This window comes from Doryrhamphus excisus, linkage group LG1 (genome assembly GCF_037039965.1).
Source record: "Doryrhamphus excisus strain RoL-2023G ecotype Guam linkage group LG1, RoL_Dexc_Guam_v1.1, whole genome shotgun sequence".
NCBI classification, from domain to species: domain Eukaryota; kingdom Metazoa; phylum Chordata; class Actinopteri; order Syngnathiformes; family Syngnathidae; genus Doryrhamphus; species Doryrhamphus excisus.
The window spans coordinates 23,857,918-23,875,806 of NC_136357.1; the positions used below are offsets into that span (position 1 = coordinate 23,857,918).

Consider the following 17,889-nt stretch of genomic DNA (forward strand, 5'->3'; position numbering starts at 1 on the left):
TATTTAATAATAATAATAATCATAATAATAATTCACCTTGTTGTGTATTCCATTGAAACTTACCCACCTTTTCTCTACCCCCACCCCCGACCCCCCCATTTGCTTCTCTCTGCACAGGATTTGGTTTCATAACTTTTGAGAGTGAAGACATCGTAGAGAAAGTCTGTGACATTCATTTTCATGAAATCAATAATAAAATGGTAAGTCTACTCTTTTTTTCAATTGCATTGGTGGGCATTGAGGGATTAATATTTCATTTTTATTAATAGCTGGTGTGCGTGTGGGTGTGTGTAGGTGTGTGTGTGTGTGTGTGAGAGAGACCTACGCACACGTGCACACCACCTGTGGGTGTGCGGGTGTCAGGGAATGGAAAGCGGTGGTGTGGAGCCGCCACAGAGCGTGAAATTGTGTGACTGAGTTGTGGCTGTCAGGCTGAGGGACAGGAGGGACAGGAGGGACAAGAGGGACAGGGGTCACAAGGGGGACAGGAGGGACAGGGAGGACAGGGGGACAGGAGGGACAAGAGGGACGGAGGGACAAGGAGGACAGGAGGAACAAGAGGGACGGGGGAACAGGAGGACAGGGGGACAGGGGGACAAGAGGGACTGGGAGGACGGGGGACAGGAGGAATGGGGGAACAAGAGCGACAGGGGGGACAGGAGTGACAAGGGGGACATGGGGGACAGGGGAAGCAGGAGAGACAGGAGGGACAGGGTGGACAGGAGGGACAGGAGGAACAAGAGGGACGGGGGGCAGGAGGGACAAGAGAGACAGGAGGGACGGGGGTACAGGGAAGACAGGGAAGATGGGGGGACAGGAGGGACAAGAGGGACAGGAGGGACAAGAAGGACAGGGGGTACAGGTGGGACAGGGGGGTCAGGAGGGACAGGGGGGACAGGAGATGCAGCCTATCCCTCTCCCTGATTCCCAGCACACACAAGTGATGTTGCCAGAAGAGGCTGAGTTCATTAGTTGGGGATTAAGGCCTCCCTGTAACGCTGCTTTTATTTCCATGGTCCAGCTGAATTAGCAGCCAAATGTCTTTGGGATAGTGAGTGGGACTTTCCTCTGCAGGGATACAGTGGAGCTCTAAAGATGAGCACAATAACCAAAAACAACTGAATTCCATCGTTTCTCACATTTTTCATCAAAGGTCAACTTATCGGTCATCTGACACAGATACGTAGTGCGCTTGAACACCTCAGCATCCCACGACGCTTGACAGACAGACACACATATGTAACAATGAAAGGATCACCTGGCTGGAATCCGTCTGTCGATGCTCAACTAGTTGTTAGTTTGTTATTGCTGCCCTCGCTATGTGGCCCTCGCTGGGGGGAAAAGTCCGGGCACCCCTGGGTTGGGCCCAGACGGAGCAAATCAATAAGAAGCAAACATGAAGACTTTACCAAAGCTGCTGTGTGAATATCTGCAAGACAAAATAGCTGTAAGGACATTGGATCAAATATGAACATTTAGCAGGCTGAAATCAGAGCATGTTTACATTCTTCATGAAAAATGATGAATTGAATACCAAACTATAATTCATTCATTCATTCATTTTCTACCGCTTTTTCCTCACGAGGGTCGCAATATAATAACTAAAAGATAATGGCTTCACCATCATTTCATTGATTGAAAGATAAAAGCACGCAGCCTTTGACGTGTTCAATTTCAATGCTTTGATGCCGACTTTGTTGCCCTAAAATGTGACTTACAGTCCACCTTGTGGAAGGAGATGATGGGAGGTCTCCACATTTAGGACTTCCAGCTTGGTGTATTTGTGTAGCTGTGTGCATGGACAAGGACTCAATGCTTCTAGTGCCCCCCCCCCCCCCCCCCTTCTGGCCCTTTCCACAACTTGACAGACTGGCTGGCCGTCTGACGGACAGGACCGGTGTAGTAGAACCTCGTTCACCAGGGACCAGGCCGGGTCACACGTGACCCCGCCACGCAGCCGTCTACGCTTGGCTGCCGCATCCCATGGTGTGCATGTGAAGTGTTAGTGCGTAAAAGACAGCCAGTGACATTTCGGTGGAGCCTTTGCATCTATGGGATGCCATGGTGACGCTATCGGACCCAAAATGGAAGCTATTGGTCCTCTGCTTACTAACTCATTCACTCCCAGCACTTTTTCCAAACAACCCTTTCGGGGTGTGTGTGTGTGTGCATGTGTATATGATGTGTGCATGTGTGCATGTGTGTGCGTATATGTATATGTGCATGTATGTGTTTGTGTGTTTGTGTGTATATGTATATGTGCATGATGTGTGCATATTTGTGTGTGTGTGTGCATGTGTATATGTATATGTGCATGATGTGTGTATGTGTGTGTCTATGTGTATATGTGCATGATGTGTGCATGTAGGTGTGTATGTATGTGTGTGTGTATATGTATATGTGCATGATGTGTGCATGAATGTGCGTGTGTGTGTTTGTGTGCATGTGTGCATGTGTACATGTATATGTGCATGATGTGTTCATGTATGGGTGTGTGTTTGTGTGTGTGTGTGCATGTGTACATATACGTATGTATATGTGAATGATGTTTGCATGTATGTGTACGTATATGTGTGTGTGTGTACATGTATATGTGCATGATGTATGCATGTATGTGCGTATGTGTGTGTTTGTGTGTGTGTGCATGTGTATATGTAAATGTGCATGATGTGTGCATGTGTGTGCGCACACGTTCAAAGGCCCCCCAATGCTGACCGTCTGCACTCCCCCACGCTCTCCGACGTCCTCCTATCTGTCATGTGTGATTCTTCCATCCACATGATCTTTGCTGAGTTTTTATCAAATTCACTTCTGCCACCTAGTGACCGTTTTTATGGCTTCCAGTTGGGTGTTAATGCATTTGCGGAGAGTAGCCTCCTTTAGTTAGTTAGTTGATGGTCTGAAGTTTGGCTTTCTAAAAGTATGAATCCATCCACCAGCTATGTGTCCATTGCCTGTGCTTTGTGGTTTAGCATGCTACTTTTATTCATTAAAAAAAATGGCTCGCATTCATTGTCTCTCCAAGGAGGACCAGACTGTGCGTCTTGTCTGATGGTCTGGTGCCGGGAGCCCACAGCTCTGTGGAGACGAGGCCTGAGGACCTTGTGCTTGATCAATCATTTCAAGCTTTGTCTTCTGAAATTGTCATCTTGAAAAGATGCTTCAGCTTCCACGGGGATAGAAAAGACAAACGCTGAATCCTTGCTAGCGTTCTGGAAGCTCCAGAAACAAAGCAGTCAGGATCATTAGGCGAGGGCCACATGTCAAAGAAGTGCCACCTGGCCGCCAGGCCTTCTTGGAGGCTTTAGTCCCCCTTGTAAGGTAACGCTAAGATAAATGTCCTCGCATGCGGGGAATGAGCTGGGCTCTCACGTCTCCAAAGTGCTGACACGTGGGAATGTGTGCACAAAGGACAGGATGTGGCGTGTGGTGAGAGCATTTTTCAAAGAGCCTTCAGGTGTTGCCTTCGTTGCAAAGAGGAGAGTTCTTCAAGCACCAGCACATAAAATAAAAAATGCCTCCTGTCTTCATCTTTATGAAGTAGGATCCAGAAATAGACCTCATCCATCCTCCCTAGTAGTCTTATCTAAGATGGTTCTTGAATAATTGATGCAGACAGAAATCCACCCAAGTTGAGAGGGCGATGCACGTGTAGGGCAGCCCACCTTCCCCTTCACTATCCTCCCACGGGCCGCCCAAGTGCAGCGGGTCAATGTGAACCTTAAGTGTGTTGGTCAAACACCCCAATGTAGCAGCCGGGCTGTACCCTCTCTGTCGCTGCGTGTCCTCGTTCATAATTCAAATTAGGGCGCTGCTCGGGAAGACGCTGTCTCCCTTCGCCGTGAGCCGCACTGACGTCTACGCCGGTCCCGCCTCTGGACCAACCTGCGTCATCTACAGGCCTCCGCAGCAGCACTTTACCTGGCTAAGCTGTGAGTGAGTGTGATGGTCTTAGGGCCTTTAAGGCGGAATCCAGGGAGTACTGCACCCTGATACTGTGGCACGCATTCCATTCAAAGCAGCAGTAGGAATCCATGGAATTCATTTGTATGGATTCATGTAACATGTCCATTATTTGATTTATTATGTATTTCATTCTCTTCATGTATTCTTGAATACCAATATTGTTAATGCATCATAAATGTTACTATCATAGAAGTAGAAATATCATTTCTGAGACTATTTCTTTGGTAAATAATATTTAAAGACTTCAACATACTAACTTATCTTAATGCACGTGGATTTAGTTAGAAAAGTGTGTGTGTGTGTGTGTGTGCACATGTCAGCATTGTAAAGTTGGACCAAGTGAGCGGGCTGGTGATTAGCCCAGTGTTTTGCTCTACTGTATGAACTTTACAGACGCTCCCTTATGATGTGTTCATGTTAATGCCAAATATTTCAAAACAACACCAAATGTTTTAGTGACAGAAAGCTCCATGTCATGTGTTTGGTAAACATTAACTCATTAATTCACTTTAATTAATTTAATTAATTCACTTTGCATTCATTTTCTACTGCTTATCCTCACAAAGTTCGCGGGATTGCTGGAGCCTATCCCACGTGTCTTGGCGGGGCGGGGTCCACCCTGGACTGGTGGCCAGCCAATCACAGGGCACATATAGACAAACAACCATTCCCACCCACATTCATACCTATGGACAATTTGGAGTGGTCAATGAAGCTAACATGTTTTTGGAATGGGAGGGAAGCCACGCATGCACAGGGAGAACATGCAAACTCCACACAGAGCGGGGAATCGAACCCGGGTCTCTTAGCTGTGTGGCTTGCGTGCTAACCACTGGTTCTCGATGCGTCCCCAGACTAAATGTAAAAAAAGACAAAGGCAATGTGATCTTTTCTGCCAAATCATTGCTGATCAGAAGCAATGGCGTTATTGCATCACGCCCAAACCAAACCCAAAAGCAGTGGTTGGCCTAAGCAAGGCCCCCCCTCACTTAATTACTTTTAATTAGTGGCATGTTGTGAATTGGCAGCTGTTGCACGTGAACTCTGCAAGGCAATCAGTTCCGCTGCTGCTGAGTGTTCTAGATAAGCAGCATTTCTACACTTCTTCACTACACCTTCCTGTGTGTGTGTGTGTGTGTGTGTGTGTGTGTGTGTGTGTGTGTGTGTGCATTCCTACATTGTAAAGATGCCTTTCGTACCCAAACCATTAAAGCCATAGAGTGAATGTATTATGGCTATTTTGGTCTGCCAACCTCCAGAAGAGGAAAATGAGCTGGCTGTGTTGCCGTGAAGAGAAACATAGAGTGTTTTGTTCCAGTGGAAATGGTGAACAGTGTTGCTACATCATGTGCCTAATGAGGGAGAAGGGGCACTGTGTGGAGGAGTCGGTTCCACTTGGAAGGCGGCCATGTAAGTAACAGGATGCTTCCACTTCAACGAGGAGACCACCACGTGGAACGCTCTGAGCGCTGAAGGATATAAACTTTCTTTGGGGACATTTGAGGAGCGCTCAGACGGTGCTGCAATCTGCACGAGTGATGGAAGTCATTTCACATCAACCTGATGATGATGATGATGATGATGTGTCGACATCATCATGGCAATATGGAAACACCGCAGGGAGATGATATTGTTTGGCTTCTAAACAAACATCATGCTCCTGTGACAGTCCTCCATCCAAATGTGCTTGCCATTGGCCGGGCATGTTCTCTCCTTTGTTTACTTTGCTTTTCTCTCTCCTTATCAGGCTCATCAGGCCAGCAGTCGGCATGTTAGTACTTTCTCTACTGCCTACACAACCAAGCAGTCAGCATGCTAGTACTTTCTCTACTGCCTACACAACCAAGCAGTCAGCATGCTAGTACTTTCTCTACTGCCTACACAACCAAGCAGTCAGCATGCTAGTACTTTCTCTACTGCCTACACAACCAAGCAGTCAGCATGCTAGTACTTTCTCTACTGCCTACACGGCCATGCTTCAATCATCATCATCATGACAATTTTTTTTTATTTCAAGCAAAATATTCTGACAATGGAGTCTGCTAAATTTTCTTGGCTAGAAGTTGAAATGATACCTATAGACGTATGAATGATACCAATAGACATATAAATGATACCTATAGATGTATGACTGATACCTATAGACGAATGAATGATACCTATAGACATATAAATGATACCTATAGACATATAAATGATACCTATAGACGTATGAATGATACCTATAGACATATAAATGATACCTATAGACATATAAATGATACCTACATACATATAAATGATACCTATAGACATATGAATGATACCAATAGACATATAAATGATACCTATAGATGTATGACTGATACCTATAGACGTATGAATGATACCTATAGACATATAAATGATACCTATAGACATATAAATGATACCTATAGACATATGAATGATACCTATAGACATATAAATGATATCTATAGACATATAAATGATACCTATAGATGTATAACTGATACCTATAGACGTATGAATGATACCTACAGACATATAAATGATACCTATAGACATATAAATGATACCTATAGACGTATGAATGATACCTATAGACATATAAATGATACCTATAGACATACTATAAATGATACCTATAGACATATAAATGATACCTATAGATGTATGAATGATACCTATAGACATATAAATGATACCTATAGACATATAAATGATACCTACAGACATATAAATGATACCTATAGACATATGAATGATACCAATAGACATATAAATGATACCTATAGATGTATGACTGATACCTATAGACGTATGAATGATACCTATAGACATATAAATGATACCTATAGACATATAAATGATACCTATAGACATATGAATGATACCAATAGACATATAAATGATACCTATAGATGTATGACTGATACCTATAGACGTATGAATGATACCTATAGACATATAAATGATACCTATAGACATATAAATGATACCTATAGACATATCAATGATACCTATAGACGTATGAATGATACCTATAGACATATGAATGATACCTATAGACATATGAATGATACCTATAGACATATAAATGATACCTATAGACATATGAATGATACCTATAGACATATAAATGATACCTATAGACATATCAATGATACCTATAGACATATCAATGATACCTATAGACGTATGAATGATACCTATAGACACATGAATGATACATATAGACATATGAATGATACCTATAGACATATGAATGATACCTATAGACATATAAATGATACCTATAGACATATGAATGATACCTATAGACATATGAATGATACCTATAAACGTATAAATGATACCTATAGACATATAAATGATACCTATAGACATAAATGATACCTATAGATGTATGAATGATACCTCTAGACGTATGAATTATACCTATAGACGTATAAATGATACCTATAGATATATGAATGATACGAGCAGGAGGCAGGGTCCACCCTGGACTGGTGGCCAGCCAATCACAGGGCACATATAGACAAACAATCTAGACAAAACTAGACAAAACAAACAAGAGGTCTATGATGACGTGTACGCTAGGTTGAACAGGAAGCAGGGAGAGATGGATCTCTACAGGTTGGCAAGGCAGAGAGACGGAGATGGGGAGGATGTGCAGCAGGTTAGGGGGGTCAAGGATAGGAATGGAAGTGTACTGACAGATGCCAGTAGTGGGATGGGAAGATGGAAAGAGTATTTTAAAGAGTTGATGAATGAGGAAAAGGAGAGAGAAGGAAGAGTAGAAGAGGTGTCGAGCTGTGGACCAGGAAGTAGCAAAGATTGGTAAACAGAAAGTGAGACGAGCATTGAAAAGGATGAAGGGTGGGAAGCCACTTAGTCCTGATGGTATACCTGTGAGGTATGGAAGTGTCCAGGAGAGGTAGCAGTACAGTATATAGAACTTTCAGAATATACTGTATATACTAGTACTGTACATTCACTTTCTTATTCAAGTTTTGGTTGGTTTCAAATACTTCTATCTCTTTTTATTTCAGCAGAAGTGTTGATGAATTCCGCTCCCACATTCCACGTGCTGCCGTATCACATTCCAAGCCATCCGGTCTGCTTTGACTGTGGAAGTGAATGTGAAACACAATGAATGTGACACAGTTCCTTTTCTTCAACCTGCCAGTCTAACGCATTCTTTCATGACTCAGTGCCCCCCCCCCACCCCCACCAACCCCCAAACACACACACCGAACACTTGTCCCTGAAGGACAGCCATTTCCAGTCCAAGTCGCCCACACCTTTGCATTTGACCTCCAAGGTTAATATGTATGAGTGATGGATTGAAAAGGTCATAACTGGAGGCTTTCTCTAGTCTCTTTGTTCATGCTAAAAAAAAACATTTTCTTCTAAATACAGAAAAAAATGTATTTATGTTGGCATATTATTTGTAGTATATAGTTTTTCAGGGAGGGTTTCAGTCAAGTATAGTGACTACAGTATAATAGCAGTATAAAGCATGGCAGTGACAGTGAAATATACTGTAATACATATACGTATATACCAGGGGTCTCAAACTCAATTTACCTGGGGGCCACTGGAGCTAGGGTCTGGGCAAGGCTGGGCCACATCAGGTTTTCCAAAAAAAAAAACGCATTTATTAAAAACAGAAAAATATACAAACTTTTTCAATGCTGTGGTTCTGATTTTCTACAATAAAAGCTCTGATAAAACATTCCACTGTTTTCAAATATCTTAATTTTTATTTTTCTGCACAACATAAAATAAAAAACAAATCAAGAATAAAGAAAATCAATCAATCAGTAATAAATAAATATAATAATAATAATAATAAAACGGCAAATAATAAAAACTTAAACCACATATAGTTGGTGGGTAGACAATGTTTTTTTTCAGATTAAAATTAACAAAGCATTATTAGAGCCCTGTAGACATGACAAAACACGACTATAGTCACATTTATACTTTTTTATTTACAACATATTGCGCAACTGCAGGGTCTTGAGACACATGCTAACTCGCAAACTAGTGAGCTAGCGACCTAAAGGGTAGCCTTCAAGTTATTTCCTTTAAACTTAAATAGCCAAAAACTTACCACTTCCACACGGATAGGGAGGATAACTATTAACAGCTATTTAACCTTTAACATGAACATTAATCAAAGGTAATAATTTTTTCTGGGTACATGATACCATACAGCATCCATATCAAACTTGCGCAGGCCGCACTAACATTAAACTTTCAAGGCGGGGGCCTCAAACTAGTGTCATGCGGGCCACATTTGGCCTGCGGGCCACATGTTTGAGACCCCTGGTATATACTGTAGTACAATGGTCTACATGCAAACATCACATCATATTTTCTACCATAGCAAGCATGCTATTTATAATTTGTAGCATACCAGGGGTACCAGACCACCTGATTGAGGTGGTGGTCTCCTTGTGCGAGCGGTGTCAGAGGTCGGGCCGCATTGGCAGAAATGACTTTGATGTACAGAACTTGAAGGTCGCGGTGTTGAGGAGATCCGGGTGGGTGACTGCAGGATTGCGTCTCTGCTTTTTGCAGATGATGTGTGTGAAAGCTTCCACCTAAGAACAATTTGAAGGTTCAAGTTCCCAACTGCTGCAGCCTTGTTGTGCTCCATTAGCACGCAGAATGGTCTATTTTCTCCTTCTGTGACGGGGTTTTCTCTTGAAAGCTCCCAGCCGTCTCCTTCACACACTCCTGAGTGTTTGAAGCAGGCGGACACCCACACACCCACGCCACACCAGATCCCGGCTCTGGGCTGCTCCATGACAAGGAGCCTCTCTCTGAATATCAAAGAGTGGTGTCTGAGAGCATGCAGGCATGACTCACACCTGGTTCTGTCTTGGGGGGGCTACCGATCAAACACTGTCATGATGTGGGCAAAGCTTGACTGCATTTGTTGCCCGGCTACTATGCCAAAGCTCTGAAATCTCCCGTCATGTGTTGACAATTCTTGGAGACATGCTCGTCCCAACCATTCCAAAGTCCAAGCTGAGCATCAAACCAAGGACGACCAAAGGAGGGGGGAGGCAAGTGTGTTGTTTATCAAAGTGCTCTTGGTTGCTGCTATTGAAAATGGGGTTTCTTTATATGGCATAAAACATCTTTCTCATAATATGATGTCTTTTGCTTGTCCATTCTGTGGAATTTGAGTGTCTGGACTCAGTTGTTATGCTGATATCTCCCTTCAATGAAATGATGGGTTACTTGCAGCATTTCATCCTAGCATAGCTTTGTGGTCATTTCTAAGACGTAACATTTAGATGACTTTTAATGACTACTGCAGTGGAACCTTGGCTAGCATCATGAATCCATTCCAGATTCTCTGACTCTAACCAAAGCGAACTCTAACCCAATCCTTGTTCCCATAAGAAAATTATGTACATCCAATTCATCCGTTCCACCAAGTCAAAAGTCTTCACACTAAACACATAATTAGAGTCTTGACGGAATTACCCTCCTTTATCGCAGTTAATTGGTTCCAGACTCCGACTATAAATTGTCAATTTCCGTGAAGTAGGATTTCTTATTTAGACATGGATTTTTGTAAAGCATAGAAATCCCTATTTATGATCTCCTTCATGAATATGTTTTTTAACATTATTACAGCCCCTGAGACTTGCACTAACCTTGGAGATAAAGTTAGAGAGACCAGACTGAGATGGTTGGGACATGTCCAGAGGAGAGATAGTGAATATATTGGTAGAAGGATGCTGCCAGGTAGGAGGCGTAGAGGAACACCAAAGAGGAGGTTTAAGGATGTAGTGAAGGAGGACAGGAGGGTAGAAGACAGGGTTGGATGGAGGAGATTAACATACTTTAATGTGATTAATCACATTTTCTCCATAGTTAACACAGAATTAATTGCATTTAATCGCATAAGTTTTTATCTATAATATGTAGGGAAATCTCTTTGTGGTAAACGATTTGATGTAATTGTATGTATATTAATATGTATGTGGTTTAGAATATATTGATTAGAATGATTTGAACATAGATTAAAATGATTAAAATGATTGAAACGATTGATGAGAATGCTTGGAAGGATTGAAGAGAAATTTGGAAAATTGATTGGAATGATGGATTAGAATGATTGGAATTATTGATTAGAATGACTGGAACAATTGATTGGAATGATTGATTGGAATGATGGATTAGAATGATTGGAATTATTGATTAGAATGACTGGAACAATTGATTGGGATGATTGATTGGAATTATTGATTAGAATGATTGGAACAATTGATTGGAATGATTGATTAGAATGATTGGAACGATTGATTGGAATGATGGATTAGAATGATTGGAATTATTGATTAGAATGACTGGAACAGTTGATTGGAATGATTGATTGGAATTATTGATTAGAATGATTGGAACAATTGATTGGAATGATTGATTAGAATGATTGGAACGATTGATTGGAATGATTGGAACGATTGATTGGAATGATTGAGTAGAATGATTGGAATGATTGATTAGAATGATTGAAACGATTGATTGGAATGATTCATTAGAATGATTGGAATGATTGATTAGAATGATTGGAATTTTTGGTTAGAATGATTGGAACGATTGATTGGAATGATTGATTAGAATGATTGGAATGATTGATTAGAATGATTGGAATGATTGATTAGAATGATTGGAATGATTGATTGGAATGATTGATTAGAATGATTGGAACGATTGATTAGAATAATTAGAATGATTGATTAGAATGATTTGAACGATTGATTGGAATGATTGATTAGAGTGATTGGAACGATTGATTAGAATGATTGGAATAATTTATTAAAATCGGAATAACTGATTATAATGATTGATTGTAAGGATGGATTGTTAGGATTGATTATAATGATTAATTGGTATGATTGATTGGAATGATTGATTAGATTGGAAGGATTGATCATACCCTTACAAAATTTCAAAGTTGCATCCTTCCACTTTTCACTATATGGCCCTCGACGGAAAACGTTTGGAACCCTCAGGTGTAAAATGTGAGCTGCTCGGATTGACTGTCTTGTTTTTTCTCCACGGGAACACATGGCAGGCTGTGCAAGTCAAATAGAAAACTACCTTCAAGAGCTTAGACAAGCCTGTCATGTCTGTCTGCTTTTGTGTCTACACACTCTAATGCTTAGTGTGTGTGTGTTTGTGTGTGTGTGTGTGTCTACATAGGTAGAATGTAAGAAGGCCCAGCCCAAGGAGGTGATGTTCCCGCCAGGAACACGAGGACGAGCTAGGGGTCTGCCCTACACCATGGATGCCTTCATGCTGGGAATGGGCATGCTGAGTGAGTCCTATATCTTCATGCGCACGCACACACACACACATGCACACACACACACGCACACCGTCTCACAGACAATGCAAATGCTCTTCTTCACACACAAATGGCTCCATAAAAGAACAACGTGGTTATGGCTTTCACAGCACAATGGGGTGTCACCTGGAGAGAATAGATGATTGCAGTGCAGATGCTAACGTCTTCTTCACCTCTTAGCTTTGCTTTTGTGTTGACGATGGCAGATCATAAAGTCCAGACAGCCGCTTTTTCGGTGTGCAGTCACCACTTTGCAGCTTCACTCCTTCCTAGTTTTTCAAAACATATTCCTTTCCAAATCATCTCTGTTTGGTGGTTATTATTACTCCATGCTTGGTTATTCATCTTAATTGAATCTTAATTGACTACCGTCACGCTCTATCCGCTAGCGTGACAGTTTGGCTAATTTCTTTCTTCATGCCTTACTTCCAGTCTTCATGCTTTTATTTTGTAATACTTCCTGTTCTCGGCCCGGCCGTGTCTTGGCAAATATGACATTTGGAGCGCGGCATGTGGACCTGCTGGAAAGGCTGAGGTCCTGGGATCATCCACCCCGCTGCTGCAAAGTCTCTCCTTTCTGAAGCGAAATCGTGTTCAATATCACTTTTGAAGGGAAGCGAGGACGTGAATTTGCTCATCGCTGCTTCCTCGCAACAGAGAAAAAGATTCAACCTGGGCAAAGCTGTCGAGGAAGGGCCATTAGTTGAGTGCCGTCCCTAATTAGGCGGCTTGAAGGTGTGCCACCAGTGGCCACTGTGGTCTATTTCTGGTGGAGTCTGGTACAGGCAGCCCCTGGCCATAGGAGCAGACCAGCACATTAGCAGGCTAAATGAAGAGGAAAATTGGTGTAATGTCATATTAAGGATTCATCACTGTGCCCCCCCTTAATGGGTAATGAAGGGGACACACATGTCAGGGAGAGATCTCATCTACAGGGACCTCAGCTGCTGGTCCACCCCTCTTCATTACCATCCTGCCTGTGCCTGTGGCCCTTTTTATTTAACACTCTTCCTCTCTCTCTGCCCTTCCCATGCATATCATTTGTGTGTGCCACCCACCCAAATGGATTTGCCCTCGCATAAAAGATGTATTTTTTCATTCCAAAGCAAAAGAAAAATGCTGCTGATTGCATGAGACTCTGCGAGTACCTGAAGTCCACCGCCACCCCCCTCCTGTAGCAGGTGCACGCTGGGCTAAATTCATGCATTTTTAGATGGACCAGGTAGCGCAATAATTACTTTCTTATCTAATATCCAAATATGAATATGAGTATTCTTGGTAAATTCTCATATTTCACTAGAAATTATGTGTGAATTCTGAACTGGACTGAAATGCGCTGAAACCTGGGGATGGAACCAGCGACCGCCAGGCTGTGAGGCAACCACTCTCGAGGAGTGGAACCATGCCGCCGAGTGCAGAACCAGCAGCGTTTGGAATGTTACAATGGGAAATTGTTCAAATGTATGATGTAAGAATTGGCCACTCCAAATTGTCCATAGGTATGAATGTGGGTGGGAATGGTTGTTTGTCGAGATGTGCCCTGGGATTGGCTGGCGACCAGTCCACCCCTCCCCCCAAGTCAGCTGGGATAGGCTCCAGCATGCCCAGCAAGCGCTATACAAATAAAATGTATTTATATAGTTGGAACACACCCTCTAGTCACCCATCTTTAAGAGAGGGACCACCGCCCTGGTTTGCCAATCCAAAGGTACTGTTCCCAACTTCCATGCAATGTTGAAGAGACGTGTCACCCAAGACAGTCCCTCAACATCCCGAGCCTTGAGGAATTCTGGGCGAAACTCATCCACTTCTGGAGCTTTGCCACGAGGAGCATTTTGACCTCCCCAGATACCTCAGCCACGGTGATGGAACTGTCCACGTATGTGTCCTCAGACTCTGCTTCCTCTATGGAAGGTATGTCGGTGGGATTGAGGAGATTGAGGTAGGGAAGTTATTATATTGTGTGAATATTATGAGAAGAAAAAATGACCAGTAACAGTTGAAATATTTGAGATAACAAAAATGGCAAAGAGAAAAGTCATCATAGACATTATCATAGAGCGTTCCATGAGCAGTCCACGCTTGACTCTTCCTTGTACAATACATGAGAAAACATCATCAACATCAACGTTGACCAGTTGCTGGGCTGTCTATCTCATCAACGCTGTCATGTGATCTTGGCGGCGTATTTTAAAGCAACTTGTTGGCACTTGTCAAGCATGAATGCGTCAGTCAGCAGAGGAGAGCACTGTTCTCCTCCGCTGGGACGAGGCAGAGAGGCAGTGATGTGCTCATGTAAGAATATTAACAGCCAACTTGTTTAGAGACGCTCTTATCTAAATGAATTTGGAACAAGGACAGCCAAACATTCCTTTATATCATTTGCATTTAGAAGAAAACAAGACCCGTGGCTCATTATTTAAGAAAGTGTAAGCTTCTTTTGTGCCAAATCTCATTAAAGCCTTCCCTCGCTCCTTTGTTTACTGCGTCTAATCGAGGCATTTATCTTTATTGTGTATGTTTGTTGAAATAAATAGACATTTGAGCCTGAGCGAGATCGGGGTGAGCCAGATGGATAATTGATTTTAAAGTGAATCAGAGCTGGTGAGCCATAAAATAGGTACATTAGCATGCATATTAATAAGAGCATGCAGAGACGCCGCTACCGGGCCAACACAATGGCAGGCTTGGCTCGGAGCCTGTAGGATTCAACCACGTCGCCATCACACCAGTTCATGCATTCATTCATTTTGTACCGCTTATCTTCACAAGGGTCGCGGGGGCGCTGGAGCCTATCCCAGCTGTCTTTGGTCCCCCCTGGACTGGTGGCCACAGGGGCACAGGGCACATATAGACAAACAACCATTCACACTCACATTCATACCTATGAACAATTTGGAGTGGCCAATGAAGCTAACATGTTTTTGGAATGTGGGAAGAAACCGGAGTATCCCGAAAAAACCCACACATGCACGGGGAGAACATGCAAACTCCACACAGAGATGGCCGAGGGTGGAATCAAACTGGGGTTTGCTAGCTGTGAGGCCTGTGCACTAACCACTCCACCACTCAGCACCCCCAGCTCATGCAAATTCAACAAAATCTAAATGAATTACTGGCAGCCTCGCAACTTCCCTGCATATTTTGGCCAATCGTCATAATTTTCTCCTATCAGACTTGTCCCATTAGTAGCACTGACCAATCAAATGCATGGCTTCCTTGCTCACTTTGACCGAGATGTGTGATGATAATCTCTCAATGGTCTCTCATGGTCTCTCTGTGGTCTCTCCATGGTCTCTCATGGTCTCTCTGTGGTCTCTCCATTGTCTCTCCATGGTCTCTCCATGGTTTCTCATGGTCTCGCCATTGTCTTGCCATGGTCTCTCATGGTCTCTCCAATCAACTTTATCCCATTAGTAGCACTGACCAATCAAATGGCTTCCTTGCTGACTTTGACCGAGATGTGTGATGATAATCTCTCATTGGTCTCTCCATGGTCTCTCATGGTCCCTCTGTGGTCTTTCCATGGTCTCTCCATTGTCTCTCCATGGTCTCTCTGTGGTCTTTCCATGGTCTCGCCATTGTCTCTCCATGGTCTCTCCATGGTTTCTCATGGTCTCTCATGGTCTCTCCATTGTCTTGCCATGGTCTGTCATGGTCTCTCCATTGCCTCTCCAATCAGCTTTATCCCATTAGTAGCACTGACCAATCAAATGGCTTCCTTGCTGACTTTGACCGAGATGTGTGATGATAATCTCTCAATGGTCTCTCCATGGTCTCTCCATAGTCTCTCCGTTGTTCTCCATGGTCTCTCCATGGTCTCTCCATGGTCTCTCATGGTGTCTCTGTGGTCTCTTCATGGTTTCTCCATTGTCTCTCCATGATCTTTCCATGATCTCTCATGACTCACCACGAAGGATGGTGCTCAACAATTCCCACATGTTTTCCCCCAAAGCCAGGATACTGCAGCCAAGTATTGGAATGAAAAGGAAACCTTAACATCGGCAAACACCTTTCATTCACAAAACGTACATGGACTGAGATGTTCAGCCTCTGGGGACGGGTTGTTTTGCAAACTACAATGCTCTTTTATCACAACAAACACCCGAAAAAAACACTGCAACTTTGGGGCAAAACTCTTTGCTGCTGTGAGATCCTGGGGCCAGCAATTCTGGGCACCAAGGGGGAACACCTACTAACCTAAGTATTTTGAAATACTTACTACTGTAAGGTACTGGTACGTTGCTATCAGTGTTCGACGTTGTGCGTTCCACTTGAGTTGAAAGCTTATGTTTTCAATAACATTGTATCAGCTTGTGATTTTATGACTTTTACATCAACGTTCTTTGCAACTTTGACCTCCAAAAGCACAGGACTTCAACAAATCTAACAAAAAATGCTTTTCCTGAAAACATGGCAACTTTTGCCACAACTTTACCCACAAGGTTTTAGGTTTTAGGCCGCAACAATCACAAAAAAGCCCACAAAATCCTGATGGTTTCATGAATTCAGACGCATTTCCCTTTCCCCACCACTTCTGCCATCATAATATTTACTGATATTTGTATGATATATGATAGCATCATAACCCAGTGTCTCTACCTCCGTGTTTGGATCTCCAAGAACGGAGTGCATTGCAACCAACTTAAATTTGGTAACGTAAGCTTTGTGGAAAAGCGCTCAGTCTTGAAAAATGGCTTTGCCATTTAAGCTGGCAATTTTGGCTTGGCATTTCTTCTGTTTGACAATATCAAACACATAATATCCAATTTTTGCTGCTCTATGATGGCTTTTCATCGTATCACATCTCAGTTCTTTTTAGTCCCGACAGACAGTGGGGGCTTTTTGTGAAAGCTATCCATCTGTAGCTTCCAGGTGATGACTTCTCATCAGAGGCTAATGAAGATTTCTTTTTTCTTTTTTTTTGGTCATGCATTCATCCACACCAGGTAAACGCTCCCTTCATCGCCTCCCTGCCTTGCATGACTTTTTGTCTGCAAAGGGGGGGAGGGTTCGGGCAGACACATTTTCCCATTGGGTCAGGAATAAATTGATCTTTTTCATGGACAGCAAACACTGATTAGATATTTATGACCAAGGTCAACCTTTCTGATTCCCGCTGACACCGGCTCTGAGGCATACAGAGTAGAATCTGCACACACAGAAACACGCTTGCATGCAGAATATGGTAGGATCTGCCATGTAATATATACAGTATACACAGAATACTGTGGAACCTCAGTTAGTGTCACTAACCCCTTCCACAAGGCCTTTCTATATTATCTGTAAAATTGTTTCATGTGCTTGTGACTTTAAACATCAGACCACATCAAATATTGTGAATTAAGTTAATTTTACCGGGCTTTCTGAGTGATTAAGACAACCGGAATGTACATGACTAAAGGATACAATATGAACTAAAAAGGATGAATGAAACATTGACGAGTAAAGAGAATGTGAACACCCCTCCGTACTTGCCAGGCAGTGCAGTGGGGAGGTCAAGTTGTGTCTCGATATGTGTTTGCTTGGCACCTTGGATGAGGTAGTTGTCTGGATGGCTGCAT

The 17,889-nt window shown here is 42.8% G+C and overlaps 1 protein-coding gene across 7 annotated transcripts in view; it reads left to right on the plus strand.

Moving 5' to 3' along the window:
- The window catches only part of msi2b (musashi RNA-binding protein 2b), a 274,616-nt gene that overhangs the window by 190,467 nt on the left and 66,260 nt on the right, over nt 1–17,889 (plus strand). For all 7 annotated transcript variants that reach the window (XM_058077481.2, XM_058077483.2, XM_058077480.2 and 4 more), the window contains exons 8-9: nt 118–200; nt 12,181–12,295. In XM_058077481.2, the coding sequence (XP_057933464.1) occupies nt 118–200; nt 12,181–12,295 (198 nt within the window). The remainder of the gene's footprint in view (nt 1–117; nt 201–12,180; nt 12,296–17,889) is intronic.